The sequence below is a fragment of the Petaurus breviceps genome, unplaced genomic scaffold (assembly GCF_028583685.1).
Source record: "Petaurus breviceps papuanus isolate PSGF00001 unplaced genomic scaffold, PetGlider_PUasm1.0 90752, whole genome shotgun sequence".
NCBI lineage: Eukaryota > Metazoa > Chordata > Mammalia > Diprotodontia > Petauridae > Petaurus > Petaurus breviceps.
The window spans coordinates 4,782,527-4,801,320 of record NW_027187336.1 but is presented as its reverse complement, the minus strand read 5'-3'; the positions used below and the strand labels follow the sequence as shown (position 1 = coordinate 4,801,320).

General features: G+C 34.8%; 1 protein-coding gene across 1 annotated transcript in view; it reads left to right on the top strand.

Annotated features, from left to right (window-relative positions):
- Positions 1-11,936, top strand: part of DPP10 (dipeptidyl peptidase like 10) — a 1,061,638-nt gene extending 1,049,702 nt beyond the window's left edge. Inside the window, exons 22-26 of the mRNA XM_069067778.1 lie at positions 4,459-4,558; positions 4,799-4,857; positions 4,959-5,031; positions 7,291-7,364; positions 8,605-11,936. Coding sequence (XP_068923879.1) covers positions 4,459-4,558; positions 4,799-4,857; positions 4,959-5,031; positions 7,291-7,364; positions 8,605-8,742 — 444 coding nt within the window. The 3' untranslated portion in view covers positions 8,743-11,936. The remainder of the gene's footprint in view (positions 1-4,458; positions 4,559-4,798; positions 4,858-4,958; positions 5,032-7,290; positions 7,365-8,604) is intronic.
- The last annotated feature ends 6,858 nt before the right edge of the window (positions 11,937-18,794 follow it).

Sequence of the window (18,794 nt, the reverse complement as noted above, 5' to 3'; positions counted from 1 at the left end):
TGAGGGTAATAGAGTTCCTGGAAAGTTAGTGGAGACACTGATCAAACAGTATCATAAACTACAGAATGAACAGGGATAGTGAAGCCACAAAAAGAGACCACTGAATTTATCGATTAGGTATTTGGTATTCATAAGAGGGCAAGAGAGAAAAGTAAAATGTTTTTATGATTTCTTCTTGATTAGTTTGTAACGTAAAGCACAGAACAATTGAGATATTTCTTTTTTATTAGGTTGAGACCAGTTAGGGAAGGAAGAAGTGGAAATATTGTGTTCCATCTGGTTATAAGTTTCAGAACAGTACTTTGATCAGATTTGAAATGCCATTTTAAGTAACACGTATTTTTTAAGCACCTGTTATGTAGCCCTCAATTTACTAGACAGGGTACACAAAGAAAAAAAAAAAAAGAAAAATTCTCTAATTTCAAGGAGTTTACATTCTACTGGTAGAAAATATTATGAAATGAATGAATACAACATTAAGATGGAGTAATGGGAAGAGGGGAAGGAACAGTACTAAAACTGATAGAATCAAGAAAGACCTCGTATAGAAAGTGGCACTTAAAATAAACTTTAAGGAACTCAGGAAATCCAGGGAACATTTAAGTCATTCAAGAAACATTCATTGAATATTGACTGTATTCTTAGCAATATTATAAGTAATATAATAGTTTATATTTTTCTAATAGTCGATTTATCAATAGATAGTTTTGATAGCTATGAGCTCATTGCAAGCAGGTAACATTTTTTTTCTTTCATTGCTTTTCTTTGTACCCAAAAATCTTACTTAGCACAGTGCCTTGAATTTCAGAGATGCTTAAAAAATACTTGCTGACTGGACTCTACTTACCAGGTGCTCCTGAGAGAGGTTCAATCAAATAGCCACTACATAACCAAATGTAGAGCTGAATAAATATCAGGTTATAATTAAAATTCACAGTTGTACTGCTTTGTATGGGATTTTAGAGATTGTAAAGTACCTTCCTCAAAACAGTGTTATCAAGTAGTTAGTACAAGTAGTGATTTCCTCATTTTAAAGATGAGGAAATTGAATCTCATAAAGGTGGAGTGGCTTAATAGCATATGTCAAAAAGGACTTTATTCCAGGGTACCTGGGTAATTCAGTCCTCTCTCCATTAAAGACATTGTGTTGAATTGAGTGAGCAGAGTACATTATGAGTTGATGTCTTCAGTCTTATTTATAATAAGGTGATGCAAAAGGGAACCATTCTGTCCAAACATTTATAGGTATGTTTATTCATTGATAAAATAATTGCAAAGTTTGTAAAGGTAGGGCAATCATTATGATCGTTTCTAGTTTGGCTTAACAGGAAAATTAAAGTTTCGAAGAAGCTAATTTACAGGGACAATAAAAGATCATTGAAGTGAATGTTGGGCCAGTTCTTATAGTTCAGCAAACTATGTTTTATGAAAAAATCCTCTGGCTGCCTCTCTAGGCAATAACTTATCACATTTTTCATCAATTCAATATGATAAGTGAGCAAATAGCAGATCTTCTGCATTATCAAAATAGTCTGACTATATTTGTGTATTTCAATCACCTTATAAACTTAAATAAGACTGTGTATTCATGGTCACTCATCACTGAAACATGCACAAGAATATCGTGCTTCACTGTATATTTTCTGTTGCCTTTAAAGAAATAATACTTCCCACACAAAAAAAACTGGCTGTGTAACCTTGAGCAAGTTACTTAACCCTGATTGCTTTAAAAAAAGAAATACTATTTGACTCAACTGAGTAAAATGAATCCATGAATTCTCCCCTATAATAAGGTGTCTCCCTCACCTATGTTAAGATCTCCTATGGTTCCTTGAGAGAGGACATCACAGAGATAATTATGTTCAAAAATTTTCCTATTATTGATATCAAGTAAGGCATGAAACAATTCCACTTAATATAATTTAACAAGGATTTATTTTGCCTCTACTCTGTGTAAGGGCCTGCCATGCTGGTGATACAAAGACAAAACAACAACAACAACAACAACAACAATACTTCCTATCTAGGAGCTACCATTCTTCTGGGAGATATAGTAACTGAAGAAATAAGTAAATATTTGGTAGTTTGAGAATCAAAAGAGTGGGAATGCCTTGGAATTAGGAAAGATGTATTGTAGGAGGTAACACATGAATCAAACCTTGAAAAGTATGACTGCTTAAAAATTTTTGTCAACATAGTCACAGAGACTATGCTAAACCAAATTAAAACAGAAGAGATATTCTCTACATATGGTGAAGCTTTGTCGATGATCCAGCTTAAAGATGAACAAAAATGAAAGAGTCCTTGTCCTCAAGTGGCTCAAATTCTATGGTAGATATAATTTTTAAAGATGAGTAAATTTGGGGTGGCCAGGTAGCACAGTGAGTAAGATCACTGGCCCCAGTGTCGGGATAACCTGGGGATCGAATCCGGGCTCAGACACTTAGCACCAACCCAGAAACACTTGGCCATGTAACCTTGAGCAAGTTACTTAACCCCAATTGCTTTAAAAAAATGAGTAAATGTAAATTAATTTCAAGAGGAAGAGTGCTCAAAACTGGTAGCAGTAGTGGAGGGGGGAAGAATTCAGAAAAGGCTTCATGTAACACACAATACCTTAGTTGTGATTTACAGAAAGCTAGAGATTCATTGAGGTAGAGGCAAGGAGTATGTCCTTTAATCCACATACAAATTCATAAATAAGTAAACATACCTTTTATGTGTATGAAACATGTTTACTAATAATTTTTAAGTCTATATAAATGGTGATTAACAAAATTCATTTTAAAATGTTGTAGAATTTATAACTGTCATATTTTCCCTCAAATTGAAGACTACTAACAGAACTATTACTTATATCAGAGGTGTCTATGATTTCATTTTTTTAACGTTCAGAAGAGATCCTTGTTCATTGACTTACAATAAGACTATCAGTGCTTTGAGTATTTCTTCTATGAGGGATTCATAGTGGGGAGAGTAGGGCATAGAAAAGTGAAATTCATGATGATAGATGTGGAGGAGTTGTAATATGCACCACTGGAGGGAATGCCTTCACCAGTGAAATCATTAGCCCATTAAAGTATTATTAACAAAAGTAATCAAATCAGCTGTACATGCATAGCTGTTTGGGCAATTGTCCAAATGACAAGTACAGCTTCATCAAAACCAACAGACATAAATTTTGTTGAAAATTTAAATTTGTATTTTTGAAACTAGAGTTTGGCCTCTTATTCTAGTCAATTTCCTAAGTCTAGTCCCCACGAGCTCATTTTATATAGTCTTGCAATCTAATAAATTGAGGAAAATAAAATCTATAGCAGGGAAGACAAATATTTTAGAGTGTTTTTTGTTTTCAGTCCAGACCTCTATTACCTCATTTTAAAAAGGAATTCTTTTGCCAAGATGAAAGTATATAAAGGCAGCATTCTGAAGTCCAAATATTTGTACTCATTTTAACTGTAGCTAAGAAACTATAGCAAAAATTCCAATTTAGTAGGTTTAGTATCTATAAATGCTAATATACTCTATTCAATAAAATTGTATCCACAATTTTAAAAAATCAAAAGTGAAATATGAAACGCAAAGCCATGATACAGATATTTAAAAAAACTTGCCAAAACTCTTAACTAAACCAAATCTGCATTTTTTAAATCAAGTTTTTCCTTATTTGACTATATAGCTAGAACCAGAGTAGGGTGAATAAATGAACCTCCTCAAATACTGCAGAGGCGGTAGTCCATTGTTCAGTCCCAGAGGAGTTCTTTGGGGATGACCTTCAGAGATAGCTTATATGCTACATGAGGAAAGAAGCCTTATCACTTAATCTTCACAATTCCTTCATTTTGACTCCAAATAGCCTTATCACAATTTATCAGTCATAATAGTCAGCCGATGAGTCTCTGAAAACCTTTTGGCTACTTTCTAAAATCAGTCAGCCCTCAAAGCAGAAAGAAATTTGCTATTCCTACTGAAATATATAGAAACATTTTTTAACAAAATAGACTGAATAGCTTAATGACTAAAAGTCTACTGTCCCACAGATGCCTTTAAAAACTAGTTAGAGGGACGACTAGGTGGTGCAGTGAATAGAGCACTGGCCCTGGAGTCAGGAGAACCCGAGTTCAAATCCGGCCTCAGACACTTAACACAAAAATTAGCCATGTGGCCTTGAGCAAGTCAGTTAACCCCAATTGCCCTCCAAAAAAAAAAACTAATTAGAAAATATTCAATGTATACCATAGCAATGTCAGATAACCTTTTTAATATGCTATAAATATTGCACTGTCCAAAATGGTTTGGTGACGTCTTGATAAGAAAGAGGTGGTATATAAGATATGGGACAGAGTATATGTCTTCGCAATGTCATTTCCAGTTCTGGAATTCTCTGAATCATTTATGAAATTATGAAAAAAATGATAAATGTAATTAAAATATGAAACACATTATTTGGTTTCCTAGGGATATGGTGGATACATCACATCAATGATCCTAAAATCTGATGAAAGGTTTTTTAAATGTGGATCTGTGGTTGCACCAATTACAGACATGAAATTGTATGGTAAGTCTCTCCTACAGTATTATCTCATGAGAAATATTAAGTTTAATAAAATCCTCATGAAATATAGCTCAATTGAGTTCCATGATTATGTATTATGAGGCCCTGTTTTTAGCTGCTTAACATTTCTCTGATTTAAACAAATTCACCAAAGCATGAAAATGAAAAGTAAATTCTGGACTGAAGATTCCAAGATAAAATAGATCCTAATTCCTTCTCTCATTCTTGTCTCCTTTTCTGCAGCTTCAGCTTTTGCTGAAAGGTACCTAGGCTTACCATCTAAGGAAGAAAGTGCTTACCAAGTAAGTTATTTGAAAACAGGGTGTTTTGTAGTGAAAATTCAGTCATTTTGCATACATACATACACTTACATGTCTGTACGTATTTATGTTTTTCCTTACAGGCATCCAGTGTCCTACATAATATTCACAGCTTAAAAGGAGAAAATTTATTAATAATTCATGGGACAGCTGACAGTAAGTATTGCATTGGCCACTGCTATTTTGTAGCTACAAACTTCATACAATTCGGTATATCTGTGGAAATTATTGAAAGGCCTTCAGAAATGTTCAGAAAGGGAGTTCAAAGACCAAGTTCATGGAGGTAGCAAATGAATGAAGGAAAGAGGAAAAAGAGTAAAGGGGAAAAAGAGAGGAAGAAGGAAAGGAGGGAAGAGGGAGCGAGAAAAAGAAAGACAAGACAATGAGTTCTGAACTGAATTAAAATAATGTCAACATTTTGAGACAGTTCTCATCTGGTATCTCAGCATGGAATAAGTGGAAATTCGATTGAAAATAAAATATAAAAACTCGATAAGATTTAAGTAATGCTGCTGATGATTTAGAATTGGGACACATTGGGGACAGCTAAGTGGTGCAGTGAATACAGTACTGGACCTGGAGTCAGGACGACCTGAGTTCAAATCAGGCCTCAGGCACTTAATACTCACTAGCTGTGTGACCTTGGGCAAGCCACTTAACCCCATTTGCCCTGCCTTCCCCCTTCCAAAAATTATTAAAAAAAAATAGAATTGGGACACATTGCTCCAACTCAGGCTTTGCCACCCAATACCTTTGAAACATTCTTACAAAATCACTTAACCTCTCTGGGTCTTATTAAGGTCATCTGCAAAATGACCTTTATAGTTTCTTCTCGTTTGTGAATCTATAATTCTATGAGCCTTAACACTGTATTATAGATGAAGAATATTAATCTAAAGAGGAGCAAAATGACTGACAGTTCGGTGTTCTTGACTTTCAGCCCGTTGTTCTTTCCTTTATTTACCAATTCAAAATTCATTTACCTATTTCCCCACATGAGGCAGACTAGTAAAGTGGAAAAGGAACTATAAGCAGTGCCTGTGAACCCGGGCTCACAAGCTGACTCAGCCACTTCACCTCAGACCAATCATTTGATGGTTTTGGATCTGGTAAAGTGAATGTATAGGACTAAATGACCTTGAAAGCCCTTTCTAGCTCTGAACTAGGATCCTATAATATTAATCAGGAATTAATAAAATATATCTTGCATGAATGAATACATATATACACATATACATACATATCACATATATATGTATTGGGACAGAGACACCCAAACCCACACTGATGGAAAGAGAGAGAGAGCTGAGCATACCCACATTGTGCTTCAGTATGAGTTATCACATCATAGAATTATGGAGATGTCAAGGAGCTTAAGATGTTAATATGGTTGCATTTTTTTACTCCTCCATGAATAGAATGTAAGCTACTTGAGGGAAAAGACTATTTTACTTTTAAAACTCTGGCACCTATTAGAATGCCTCACAGATAGTAGTAGTCACTTAGTAAAGGTTTGCTGGATTGATTATATATATAAAACATTATATAGCATATTACATAATTATAAAATAATATTAGAAATAAAGATAAGCCTTCCAAATTTAATGGTGTTTTATATATTTTTTTCAAATCTTTCATCTTTACTGTACTAAATATTGATCACTCTGCAAGGTTGATTGGGCAGGTTTATTAGCACCATTTTGCACGTGAGAGAATTGGATTTCAAAGAGGGAAAATTACTTCCATTAGGGTAGATAGCTATTTAGTGAAAGAGAAACCAAAGATCCTGGTTCCTAGACTAATACTCTATGGCACACTGTTTCTGACCTCAGTATTTTATCCCCAGTGTTTAGGCAAAAGGAGGAATTGAAGACAGAAGGAGGAAAATATAGGAATAACCAAGATAATCCCTACTAAATATTTAGTCCTTGAATAATAGAAAGTTTACTCTACATTCTCAACATGGGGGATTCTTTTTAATTTAAAATAGTAATTCAGGAGGCCATTATCTAAATGAGACTAAGCTCCAGTAATCCTGTGTAAGTAATAGGAGACTGGATATGCTTTGTTAATACTGAGACAAACATTTTCTGTGTTAAATATTTTAGTGGTTTGAAAATGTTGTGAATAATTGTAAATGATAAATGAAATGAAAAATCACACCAAGTGGGCCAGGCACTGACTGCAGAGGCATGACTATAGCAGCTGATTTCTAAGTCACAGCTCAAAGATCACTCCCCTAGACCTCTCATGAAAATCCAAGTATCATACATTTTAAATGTGGTAAATATGGATATGTAAAAACCAAGTTTGCAGAACAGAGGATCTCTAATGACTAATCTCTAATGATATAGGTCCGTGCCTAGGAAACTATGTTGTCCCTAATCCACATGTATATTTTTTTCTCTCTTATAGCAAAAGTCCATTTCCAGCATTCTGCAGAATTAATCAAACGCTTAATAAAAGCTGGAGTGAATTATACTATGCAGGTGAGATAAACCTATACAGTTAAGTGGAATTTCCTAAATGAGATTTCATTTAATTTTTTCCCAACTATAATATAAACCTCTCTAAGGATGTTTGGATGTTTCTTTGAGCATTACTGAGCTTTTGTAGTTTTTCTGGGTTTCATAAGCCCTTTAAATATATAAGGATCATTTGGACCCTCCAAGTCCATTAAGAAGTCCAGTTATCACATTGAGCTGCATGGCTCCTTTTAGTCCTTTGCGCATAACCAGGCCTGCATCCCAATAAATGGATTTCTTTTCTATTAAGCAATATTTTTCATGGAACAATAAAATTTAGGGAGCTGTCAACAGAGGAGATTTCCTAAGCTATAGTGGATCAGGAATTTTGATACTTTTATATTTTAAGGATCAGTTATTTTACATGATTTGGAGCTTTTTCTCTTTCCTTCCATCCTTTTCTCACCAAACTCAAGTCACAAATTTGGAACAAACTTTGAGGGGAGAAGACAATGGCATAATGTAAATTAAGAGGGAAGATCCTGTTACTGTTTGAAAAAACAGAGCTCTGGTTCTAGAGTCAATGGTCTTGAGTTTGAATCTAGCCTGTGATACTTATTATCTTTGTGGCCTTGACACCAAGATCCTTCTCACTTGAACATTGTTTTCCACATTTATAAAATGAGGGAATTGGACTAGATCTATGAGGTTCCTTCTAGGTCTAAGTCTATGATTTTATGAATTATTTTCATTTTACTCCTCACTATTGTGTGTTTCTAAAGTCTTATTATTAAAATATTTCTTATTTTAAAAAATAAGAAAGACAAAGAAACAAACAAAAAAAAGTGACCAAATATTTTTTATGCCTCCAGTGTTGATCATTATGGGTCCTGGGGGTTCAGTCTGGTGAAGTTTGCTTTGAGGGATGTTTTTTCAAATAGCTGACATTTTTAGAAGATATTGAGGTTCACATAGTACTTTTCGTCTTAACGATATAAGGTATGCAATATGATTCCCATTTTAGAGAAGAAGAAAAAAGTTCAAGAGAGGGGAAGGTACTTGTCCTAATCTCATGGGATGTAAGTGTCAAAGGTGGAACCTGAATCTAAATCTCCAGATTCAAAATCTAGTTGTTCTCTCCATTATGTCATGCTGCCTCTCAATGGGACAGAATTCTCCATGGCTACAATCTAACAGATCTTTAAAAATTTGGAGAGTAGGGAAAAAATGGAGATTTAGATATCTTCTCTTTTCCCTTTTCTAGGTCTATCCAGATGAAGGCCATAATATTGCATCTGAGAGGAGCAAATATCACCTTTACAACACAATCCTCAGATTCTTCAGTGATTGTTTAAAGGAAGAAGTGCCAGTGTTACCACAGGAACCTGAAGAAGATGAATAGAAGGAACCTTATTTATACAGAACTGAAGGAGATTTTGAGGTTCAGTGAAACTGAAACATGACTGTAATATTGCAGATTCTGCAGAGGTCCAAGGGCAGCTAAAGGAGAGGACACTGGAACAGCACACTCAAGAGACAATGAGTTAATAAACTGGAATTTGAATACAAAAGTCCAAACATACTATGTTGTCAAGGGAACAAAATCTTTCCCTTTGTGGAAGATCAAGTGTGGGTTAATGTTTCCTGGAAGAAATTAGTTTTACATAAATGTAGGGGTAGTGCATGTTTTCTTCTGTTAGGTCCCTATTTGTTCTGTAAGTAGGAACTCTCATTTTAATTTTGATAGCCACTTTCATCTTTGCATCTAATTCACAACCTATCTTAAATATGACAGTCCCTGACCTCCCAAGGGTGAGCTGCAAGCTAACACTTTACTGTAATGTTACAATAAGTGCAATTCCTTCACTATCTACTATTTACGCATAAGAAAAAAAAGCATTCAGTTAATAAAGGACACAGTATTTTATGTAGTTTCTGTTTAAAAGAAAGACATATTGGGTGGGCTGAATCACTTTAAGCAGAACAAGCTCAATTTAAATATTTTCCAAATTTCAGTCATTTGCTAGCAGATCACATATCTACACAATGCATAAGCTTATGGATACATATGCATACACGTATGTGCGAATGAAGATTTCTCCATTTTTCACTGTAAAATAACTCTTAAGAGATCAGCTTTTTTATTGAACTACAGCAGTGATTCTTTTACAAACTAGAATGGATGCATTGTTTAACAAGCCAAATATGATAATATATGTATATGTATACATATCTATATTTCTCCAATGCAAATTCTAGCTGTTGTTCCCATGCAGAATGTTTGAGTTGTGTGTGCTATTGTTTTCAGTGGTTAATGATTTTCTAGTTGCACTTCAATTTTTGAATATACCTTGTCACATGTAAATTAGATACATAAATATTAAATTATAGTTTCAGATAAAGGAATTTTGTTAATAATGCTATGTTACTGAGTACTATTTTGCTCTCCTAGAAGAGGAAGTTTTGAAAAGCTTGTTCTTAGACTCCATCATCTCAGTACAGAATCAGTGCTGATTTTCATTGTGGAAAGCACATGGCTGGAATAGTCTATTTGCCCGATCTTATTTAGTATTCCATGCCTTCCCATTAAGTCTGTTACTGTTTAATTTAAACCTTCCTGGTGAGATTGAGACATGAAATATTTTTCATTCACTGATCAAGTAGTTCGTAACAGGTGATATTGCTATTTAATTTGAATTGAAGGCACAAAATTGCATCAATTCATTTGGCTCTGATGCCTTACAACAGAAAATAATTGACAGTACAAAATAAACATGACTGTATAAAGTCAACTTAAGTCCTGGGGCTATTAACTATATTGACTTAAGTCAAACATAGCATCTGTTCCACTTAATTTAGATAACTTCAAGATGATGACTGAGAGTATTGAAGCTGCTGAAGAGTTCAGACACAAGAAGGTGATACAATGTGTTTCTTTTAAACTTTAGTATAGACTGGATCTGCATGATGCAATAATAACTAGAAAGGAAAGTAAAAAGCCCAATCATCTACATGTTTGTTTGTTTCCCCCCCAAAAAAAGATACTGGTTATTTGGAACTATCTAGGTTGTGTAGAAAACTATGCTGATGATCAACTGAATTGTTCACTTTTCATCTGAATACTTTAGAACGATTGTAGACACTGCCCCGGTGCATTCACTTCTGCATTACAGAGTTATGAAACCTCTGTCTCCAAACGCCCATTTCAGGTTTCCTTCAAAAAACTAAAGAAATGGATGGATTTTTTTTTTTACAAAGTAAGTTGTACTGTTTAAAGAAGAAAGTTTTGCATATTTTATTAAGATGGAAAGTTCTTTTTAGGCTGAATTGAGATTCACCTGAAGTTTTTAATCAATATTTTAATCTTCAACCACCAGAGTTTTTTATGATGCAAATAATTAAGCTGTCTGAAAGATGTCGTTTTATTGGAAGTCTATTTGAGTAACATTTAAAAGTATATACCTTTTACTGTTTAGCATTTCTCTTGTTTTATTATCAATGTTTATCTATTTTTCAATTAATTTAATACAGTTTCTAATGTGCAATGACATCTTGTCTGGAAGCCACTTTGACCTCAACACTCAATACACCTAAAAGAATGACATAGTGTGAACCAAGAAATAATAAGATGCCATGGATGACACTTCTCAACACTGATAAGCAGGACATTACAGAGATACACAAAACTCACTGACAAATAGTCATCAATTACTAAATTAAATTTCATAATTGGATTTTCCTCTCATCCAATTATGTTGTCATACTATCCACCTCCCTGTATCTATTTATGGACTTATAGAATGTATTTCCCTTTATCAGAAAGTTGGTCTGGTGTTTTTTAAATCCTATGTAAGACTGATTAATCCCAGACCAAAAAAAAAATGCAGTTTTCCTTTAAGAAAAAACAAGAAAACCAGTTTTGGGAGGAAAAAAAAATAGAGTCCTTCATGACCTGATTCAAAGCATGAATATTTGATGCTTTGTCTAGAAAAAAAGAAACAGTAAGCTAAGAGATTTTTCTGAAGAAAGGGTCTCTGCATATGAATTCACCCCATCCTTCCCTGCAGTCAACAATATATATTCTTCAAAATAGAAAAAAAAAAAGTAAAATTGCATGGTCAGCATAGACAGGCTAATTTCAATTGTTGAAAACAACAACAACAAAAAGACAATCTTCTTACAAATTGTGTGGCCAGGTCAGTGAGTGTATCCCTCCTATGGTTCTTAGTTCTAGAGTGCCCTACACAGTAATAATTCTGCGGAATTTCTGGAGGTCTAGATACAAAAACATGATTTGTTCCAAAATGTCCGAAGGTTAAACTTTGAATGAGTGTGTACATATAGCTTAAATTCACATGTATAAAAACCCAGATTCATTTTTTAGTTTTGATGCACGTAATGATTCCTTTGCTATCATGAAAATTTCTAGCTATGGGCGACACATGCAGGCTAAAAGGAAAAACATTAAGAATTCTGTGCTTTCAACTGTAATTTTTTTCCAAATATTGCTAGGAAGGTCTTAGTAACAGCAAATTTGAATTAAATTTGCATGTTTGAAAAGTGGTTTCTAAAAACTCATCTATCATATAACTGATTCTTTTCTTAAATTAAATTTTATGTTTATTTTTAGTTTACATCATTCATTTCCACAAGATTTGAGTTACAAATTTTCTCCCTGTCTTTCCCCTACCCACCACCCCAAAACAGTGATCCCACTGTATACCCATTCCACCAATCTGTTCTCTCCTATATCCTCCCACATCCTCCCTCCAACTTTCCAGTAGGGCTAGATGCCTGTATATCTTATTTCCCAGTTGCATGTAAAAAATGATAATAATTTTTTTAAACATTTGATTTTAAAACTTTGAATTCCAGATTCTTTCCCTTCCTCCCTCCTTACCCACTCTTACTGGGAAGATAATCAATACAATATAGGTTGTACATGTGTAGCTATGCGTAACATTTCCATAGTGAATATATTGTCAAAGACTGACTATATTTCCCTCCATCCTATCCTGACCACCACTTGTTCTGTTCTCTACTTTGACCCTATCCCTTTTCAAAAGTGCATACTTCCAACTTCCCTCCCCCCCCCCAACCTGCCCTCCCTTCCATCATCTTGTTTCTCTCTTGCCTCTCAATTTCAACTTTTAACTATCATTCCTTCCTATTAAATTGGCCTTGTGCCCCTTGTACACATATATACACCCATTCACATATGTATTCATATGCCCATATACCCTCCTGTATAGACACATATATGTATGCATACATATATACATACACACATACATATATATATATATAGATAGATAGATACACACAAACACACACACACATCCCCTCAACCATTCTCATACTGAGACAAGTTCCATAAGTTACAATTATTATTTTTCCATTTAGGAATGTAAATAGTTTGACTTTGGTAAGTTTCTTATCATTTCTTTTCCCTGTTTACCTTCTGATGTTTCTTGTATCTGAATGTCAAATTTTCTATTCAGCTCTGGTTTTTTCATTAAGAATGCTTGAAAGTTCTCTATTTCACTTTTTTTAAAGCAATCGGGGTTAAGTAACTTGCTCAAGGTCACACGGCCAGTCATTTTTGGGTGTGGTGCTGAGTATCCGAGGCCGGGATTCGATCCAGGTCATCCCGACACTGGAGCCGGTGCTCTTACTCGCTGAGCCACCTGGCCGCCCCTAAGCAATTGGGGTTAAGTAACTTGCTCAAGGTTACATGGCCAGGTGTTTCTGGGTGGGTGCTAAGTGTCTGAGCCCGGGATTCGATCTCCAGGTCTTCTCAACCCTGGAGCCGGTGCTCTTACTCGCTGTCTCTATTTCATTGAATGACCATATTTTCCCTTGGAACATTATACTCAGTTTTGCTGGGTAGGTGATACTTGGTTTCAATCATAGCTCCTTTGACCTCCAGAATATCATATTCCAAGCCCTTCAATCTCTTAATATAGAAGCTGCTAGATCCTGATTATGTTTCCACAATATTTGAATTGTTTCTTCTTGGTCACTTATAATATTTTCTGCTTGATCAGGGAAGCCCAGAACCTAGCTACAAAATTCCTAGGAGTTTACTTTTTGGGATATTTTTAAAGAGGTGATCAGTGAATTCTTTCAATTTCTATTTTGCCCTCTGGTTCTAGAACATCAGGACAATTTTCCTTGATAATTTCTTGAAAGATGGTGTCTCGGTTCTTTTTTTGATCATGGCTTTCAGGTAGTCCAATAATTTTTTAAATTATCACTCCTGGATCTATTTTCCAGGTCAGTGGTTTTTCCAATGAGATATTTCACATTGCCTTCTATTTATTCATTTGTTTGGATCTGTTTAAGAGTATCTTGATTTCTCATAAAGTCATCAGCTTCCATTTGCTCCAATCTAATTCTGAAGGAATTATTCTCTTCAGTGACCTTTTGAAATCCTTTTTCCATCTGGCAAAATTGGCTTTTTAAGGCATTCTTCTCCCCATTGGCTTTTTGAGCCTCATTTGATATTTGAGTTAGTCTATTTTTTTAAGGTGCTATTTTCTTCAGTCAGGTTGTTGACTTTCTTTTCTTGATTTTCTTGCATCATTCTCATTTCTCTTCCCAATTTGTCCTCCACTTCTCTTATTTGGTTTTCAAAATCCTTTTTTAAGCTCCTCTATGACCTATAACCAGTTCATATTTTTCTTGGAAGCTTTTTGTGTAGGAGTTCTAACTTCATGGTCTTCCTTCTGTCCCATGATTTGATCATTTTTGTCCCCAAAAAAGGAATCCAAAGTTGGATTCCTGTGCTTGCTTTGCTTCCTTTGCTTGCTCATTTTGCCACTCAATTACTTGACTTTTGAGCTTTTTTGCCACAGTAGAACTCTGCTTCCAGATAGGAGAGCTGTATCCCAAATCACTGGGGTTTTCTCAGCTGCCAGAGCTATTGGTTGGGTGCCCTCTCAGAAGCCTTTACTGGCTCTGGCACCCTGGTCATGCACTGCAGGACTTCCACCTAACAGAACAATCCAGATGCAAGCATGTTAAAGCAAGAGCAATTACCCCTCAGACTGGTTGCTTGGTTCCCTACAATCTGCATGCCAGGAGCTCTGAAGCAGCTATTCATGTGCTATTATACCTCATCTGCTTCTCCCTCCAGGGACAGATGATGGACCACACTCTTGGACCTCCTATTCCCACAAAATCCACACTGAACTCTCACTTTGTCTTTGGCATTTATGGGTTGATAATTCTGGAAACTGCCCTAAGCTGACTAGTGGGGAGGCTGGGCTGGGCTATGATGGACCCTTCCTGTCATTCTGCCAGGCTGTCTTCAGTGGGAGGTTTGTTTCTCTCTTACTTTGTGTGTTCTATATCCCTAAAGTTGTTGAGTCATTTTTTATAGGCATTTGAGGTGGCCATGGAGGTGGTATATGGAGTTTTCCTGCTTCTATGCTGCCATCTTGCCTCCACCCCCCATATACCTGATTCTTTAATGAAAATGTTGCCAATTGATCATATTAAAACACACCAGAAAGTTTGGATTCACCCCAAACTATATTCCACAGCTTTAACCAGAGCTCCACTTATTTACTAATCCAAATAAAGAACAGAATTAAAACATTCTAATCTTTTGATATCATTGAAAGGTAAATGTTGATGCTGCCTCTAGAATCCCCAAAATATGTCTATGAATGTAACAGGTTCTCTCCATCTGGTCTCTGTGGCCATATTTTAAAAGCTGGTTTTGAGAATTATCATGAGACAGGCAATACTGAAGATAAAATCTTCTTAATTATAATTAGTGAGAATAAGTAAGGCTGGAAATAGAGTAGGGACAGGGGAAATGAATCTTCTCTAGAAATAAGAAAGGGCTAGTTCTTGCTTTTAAATCGTAAATATACCCTAGGGAGGTGCTGGAGGTACAGAGAATTTAAATGCCTTTCCTGAAATCAGAGTTAATAAAATTAGAGGTGAGAGTTGAACCTAAGTCTTCCTTACTCCAAATCTGGCTCTCAAGCTATTACACTACTCTATGATATAATTATAACTGACATTTATATGGGGAGACCTCAAAACAACCCTGTGATAAACATATTACTTTATCTAGTTTTCCAGTGGGGACACTGCAAGCTCAGAGAGGCAAGGTGAATATCAAGGTAACATAGTTAACATAGTTAAGTCCCGATTAGTGTGAATGATAATACCCCATAAAGTTATCACATTCAAATTTACACTGAAAAATCCCATTGGAATGGAACCAGTTATCATATTTTACATAATTATAACAGTGCAAATTTGAATACATATGATCATTTAATAGGATTATTCATTTAAACTAATTAGGACCTAGATGTAAGTGATATAAGTCAATAGTAGAAGTCATGTCTTCTGACTCTAAGTCCAGAACTCTTTTTGTTAAATTAAGCCTGCCTTAATCATCACAGCATGTTAAAGACATGAAGATAATTATGCCTGAATGTAGGGATGGGGGGAAGAAAGGGAGTGAGAGATAATCTAATATCCAATGTGAGAAAATTCCTTCATTCAATTAATAATCTTATACTGAATTCTTATATAAGATAAAATCCCATGGATCCTGTCTCTATCATTAAATCAAATAATGTTTGTTGAGTTCCTAATACACACACACACACACACACACATGATTCTCTTCTAAGTACTGTGAATACAATCAAGTGTGATCTATAGAGGCTTCTCTCCAGGTACTTCCTTGTAGTCAGAATAGCTATCAACACAAGGAAATATTCTAAAGTGTCCAGATGCATAAGATATTGTCCATCAGATGAACACATTGCCAGTTAATCAATAAGTGTTTATTGAATGCTATGTGCTATGCACTGAGCTGAGTGCTAAGGACACAAATAAAGAAATTAAGATAGTCTCAGCTATCAAAAACATATTCTAATGGTAGAGAAAATAATGTTCATATATAGGTATATATAAAATATATATGGAATAGATATAAGGTAACCTCAAAGGGGAAGATACTCACAACTGTTTGCAACTAGAAAACCTTCTGCAGAAGGAGTTTAATCACTTTATAAGGTGAATCTTAAAGGAAAGGAGTGATTCTATGAAGTAAAGGTGAGGAGAGAGAGCATTGTGGCAGGGGACACAGTCAGTGAAGAGGTCTAGAAAAAAGTTAATTGAGCACTGTGTGTGAGGAACATCAAGCAGGCCATCATGGGTAGATGGTAGTATGCATGGAGAGGGGAGCATTGTGTAAATAGAGCAGTAAAATATGAATGGTCCTGGTTTTAAAGCGCTTTAAATTCCAAACAGAAGAGTTTATATTTCATCTTAAAGATATATGAAATCATTTGAGTTTAAAGAGGCAGTGGTAATAGGAATCAGCATGTTCTGGCCAAGTTTTAAAGGAAATGCACTACAAATATACAAACATATGTGTAGAATATTTGCCAGTTGTTAGATGAGGGATGGGAGAGAGGAAAGACATAAGGCAACAAGACCATTTAGGTTACTGAAATTATCTAGCAGAAAGGTGATGAATGCCTGAACTGTGGTGGTGTCTATGTAAATAGTAAGTCACATATACAAGGAAGTCACATATAAATATACAAGAAATGGTATAGATGTAAAAATCACAAGATTTAGTATCTGATTACATGTGGAGGGCAAGTGAGACTTTAGATTTGAAGATGACACCAGCGTTATGAACTTCTGTGACTAGAAGAATTTAGGTCTTCTTAACAGAGAAAAGATATAAGATTGGGCATTTTTGAGAGAAGAGATAGTTCTGTTTTAGATAAGTTGAATTTGTGATGCCTATAGGACACCCATTTCAGAATACCTAGATAGGCAGGTAATGATCAAAATAAAATAAAATTCCTGAGGATATAGAACTCACTGTTAGGAGTATCAAGGATGGAATACTTCATGGTTAGAATTAAAATGGTGAGGTGGAAAGCATTGGTGAAGAAAATCTCTCTTGGAGGGGGGAGAGGTTGATGTCATAATAAAGACACCGAGGTAATTGGAAAAGTCTTGGTGGTGCCATTGTTCACTTGATTGATGGACTCTACATAGTGTCTCATGCCAGTGAAATAATAGCCCTTACATAAAAAACAAAAAGAGGTATAAAATTGACTTCCTATTCACATACACTTTGAATGAATAGAACTCTCTTCCCATCCCAATTTTCTCTTATTCCAGGATACTATAAATGATTAATAATCCATGTAACATATATATATATATATATATATATATATATATATATATATATAAAACTGGATTTGAAACCAATGGGGCAGTGAAATTATAAATTTCACATACATTGACACACCCCTTGTCTCAAAATTTTAAGATTTTTTTTGGATTATTTTAAATCAGATCAATTCAACACATATTTATTGAGTACCTACTGTGTGTTATGCATTAGAATGGGTTTGAGGGAACTCTTCTTCATATTTCAGTCTGTGTCACTGGCATACAGCATCAGTGAAGTCTTCCTCATTCATTGTTAGAATATGGAGTGTTGACAGTACTATCTTTTACCAATGATAATAAGCTAAGAGTAGGTATGGGTATAGCTAAATTCCTATTTTTTTGTCCTGTTGATTGAATACCTCTTAGGGATGAAAAGTTCCAATATACACCAGCAACACTTTTCTAAGCCTAAAGAATTGGAAACAAAATAGATGCCCATTGACTAGGGAAACATAAAACAAATTGGCATATAAGATTATAATGGAATTTTACTATAATATAAGAAGAAACAAATAGGACAGGAGTGAAAAACATGGGGCCAACTCATACATTGGATGTGATAATATATTACAATTATGTTGAAGTAACAAAATAGAAAATGGTAGGTGCTTGTAGTTTATAATTGCTACACAAACATCACAGGACTTCAAGTGACATATTTTTTAACAAAATTCATTTATCTTAAATTCAAATATAAATTGTAAATAGAAGTAGATAAGCGAAGTATTTACAAATTGAGAGGCCTAGGAGACCTGCTTTAATAAATAGAAAGGAAAGACTTGCAATCTGTATGTGTCTTAACTTTAAATAAATGTTTATTTCTAAAATGTTACACACATTTGTTCTCTTAAACACATGGATAATACCACCTTCTGATACTGTTAAAAGTACATATTGTCTTTGGCAAATACTTTTTGCACCCTAAATAGTACAAAAATGAGCATATATCCCTATGATATACCTAAAAATATTAGGCTCCAATTAATCAATCAATAAACATTTATTAAATGTCCAATATATGTCAGACACTGGTACAGGTTCTGGGGATACAAGCACAAAAGTGAAAGAGAGGTAGATGAGAGTGTTGGACCTAGAGCAGAAAACCCAAGTTCAAATCAAGCCTCAGATATTTCTAAGCCATGTGATCCTTACATTCTGTTTTCTTCAGTTTCTTCAATAGCAAAATGGGTATAACAACAAATGGATAAGGACATCAAGTCC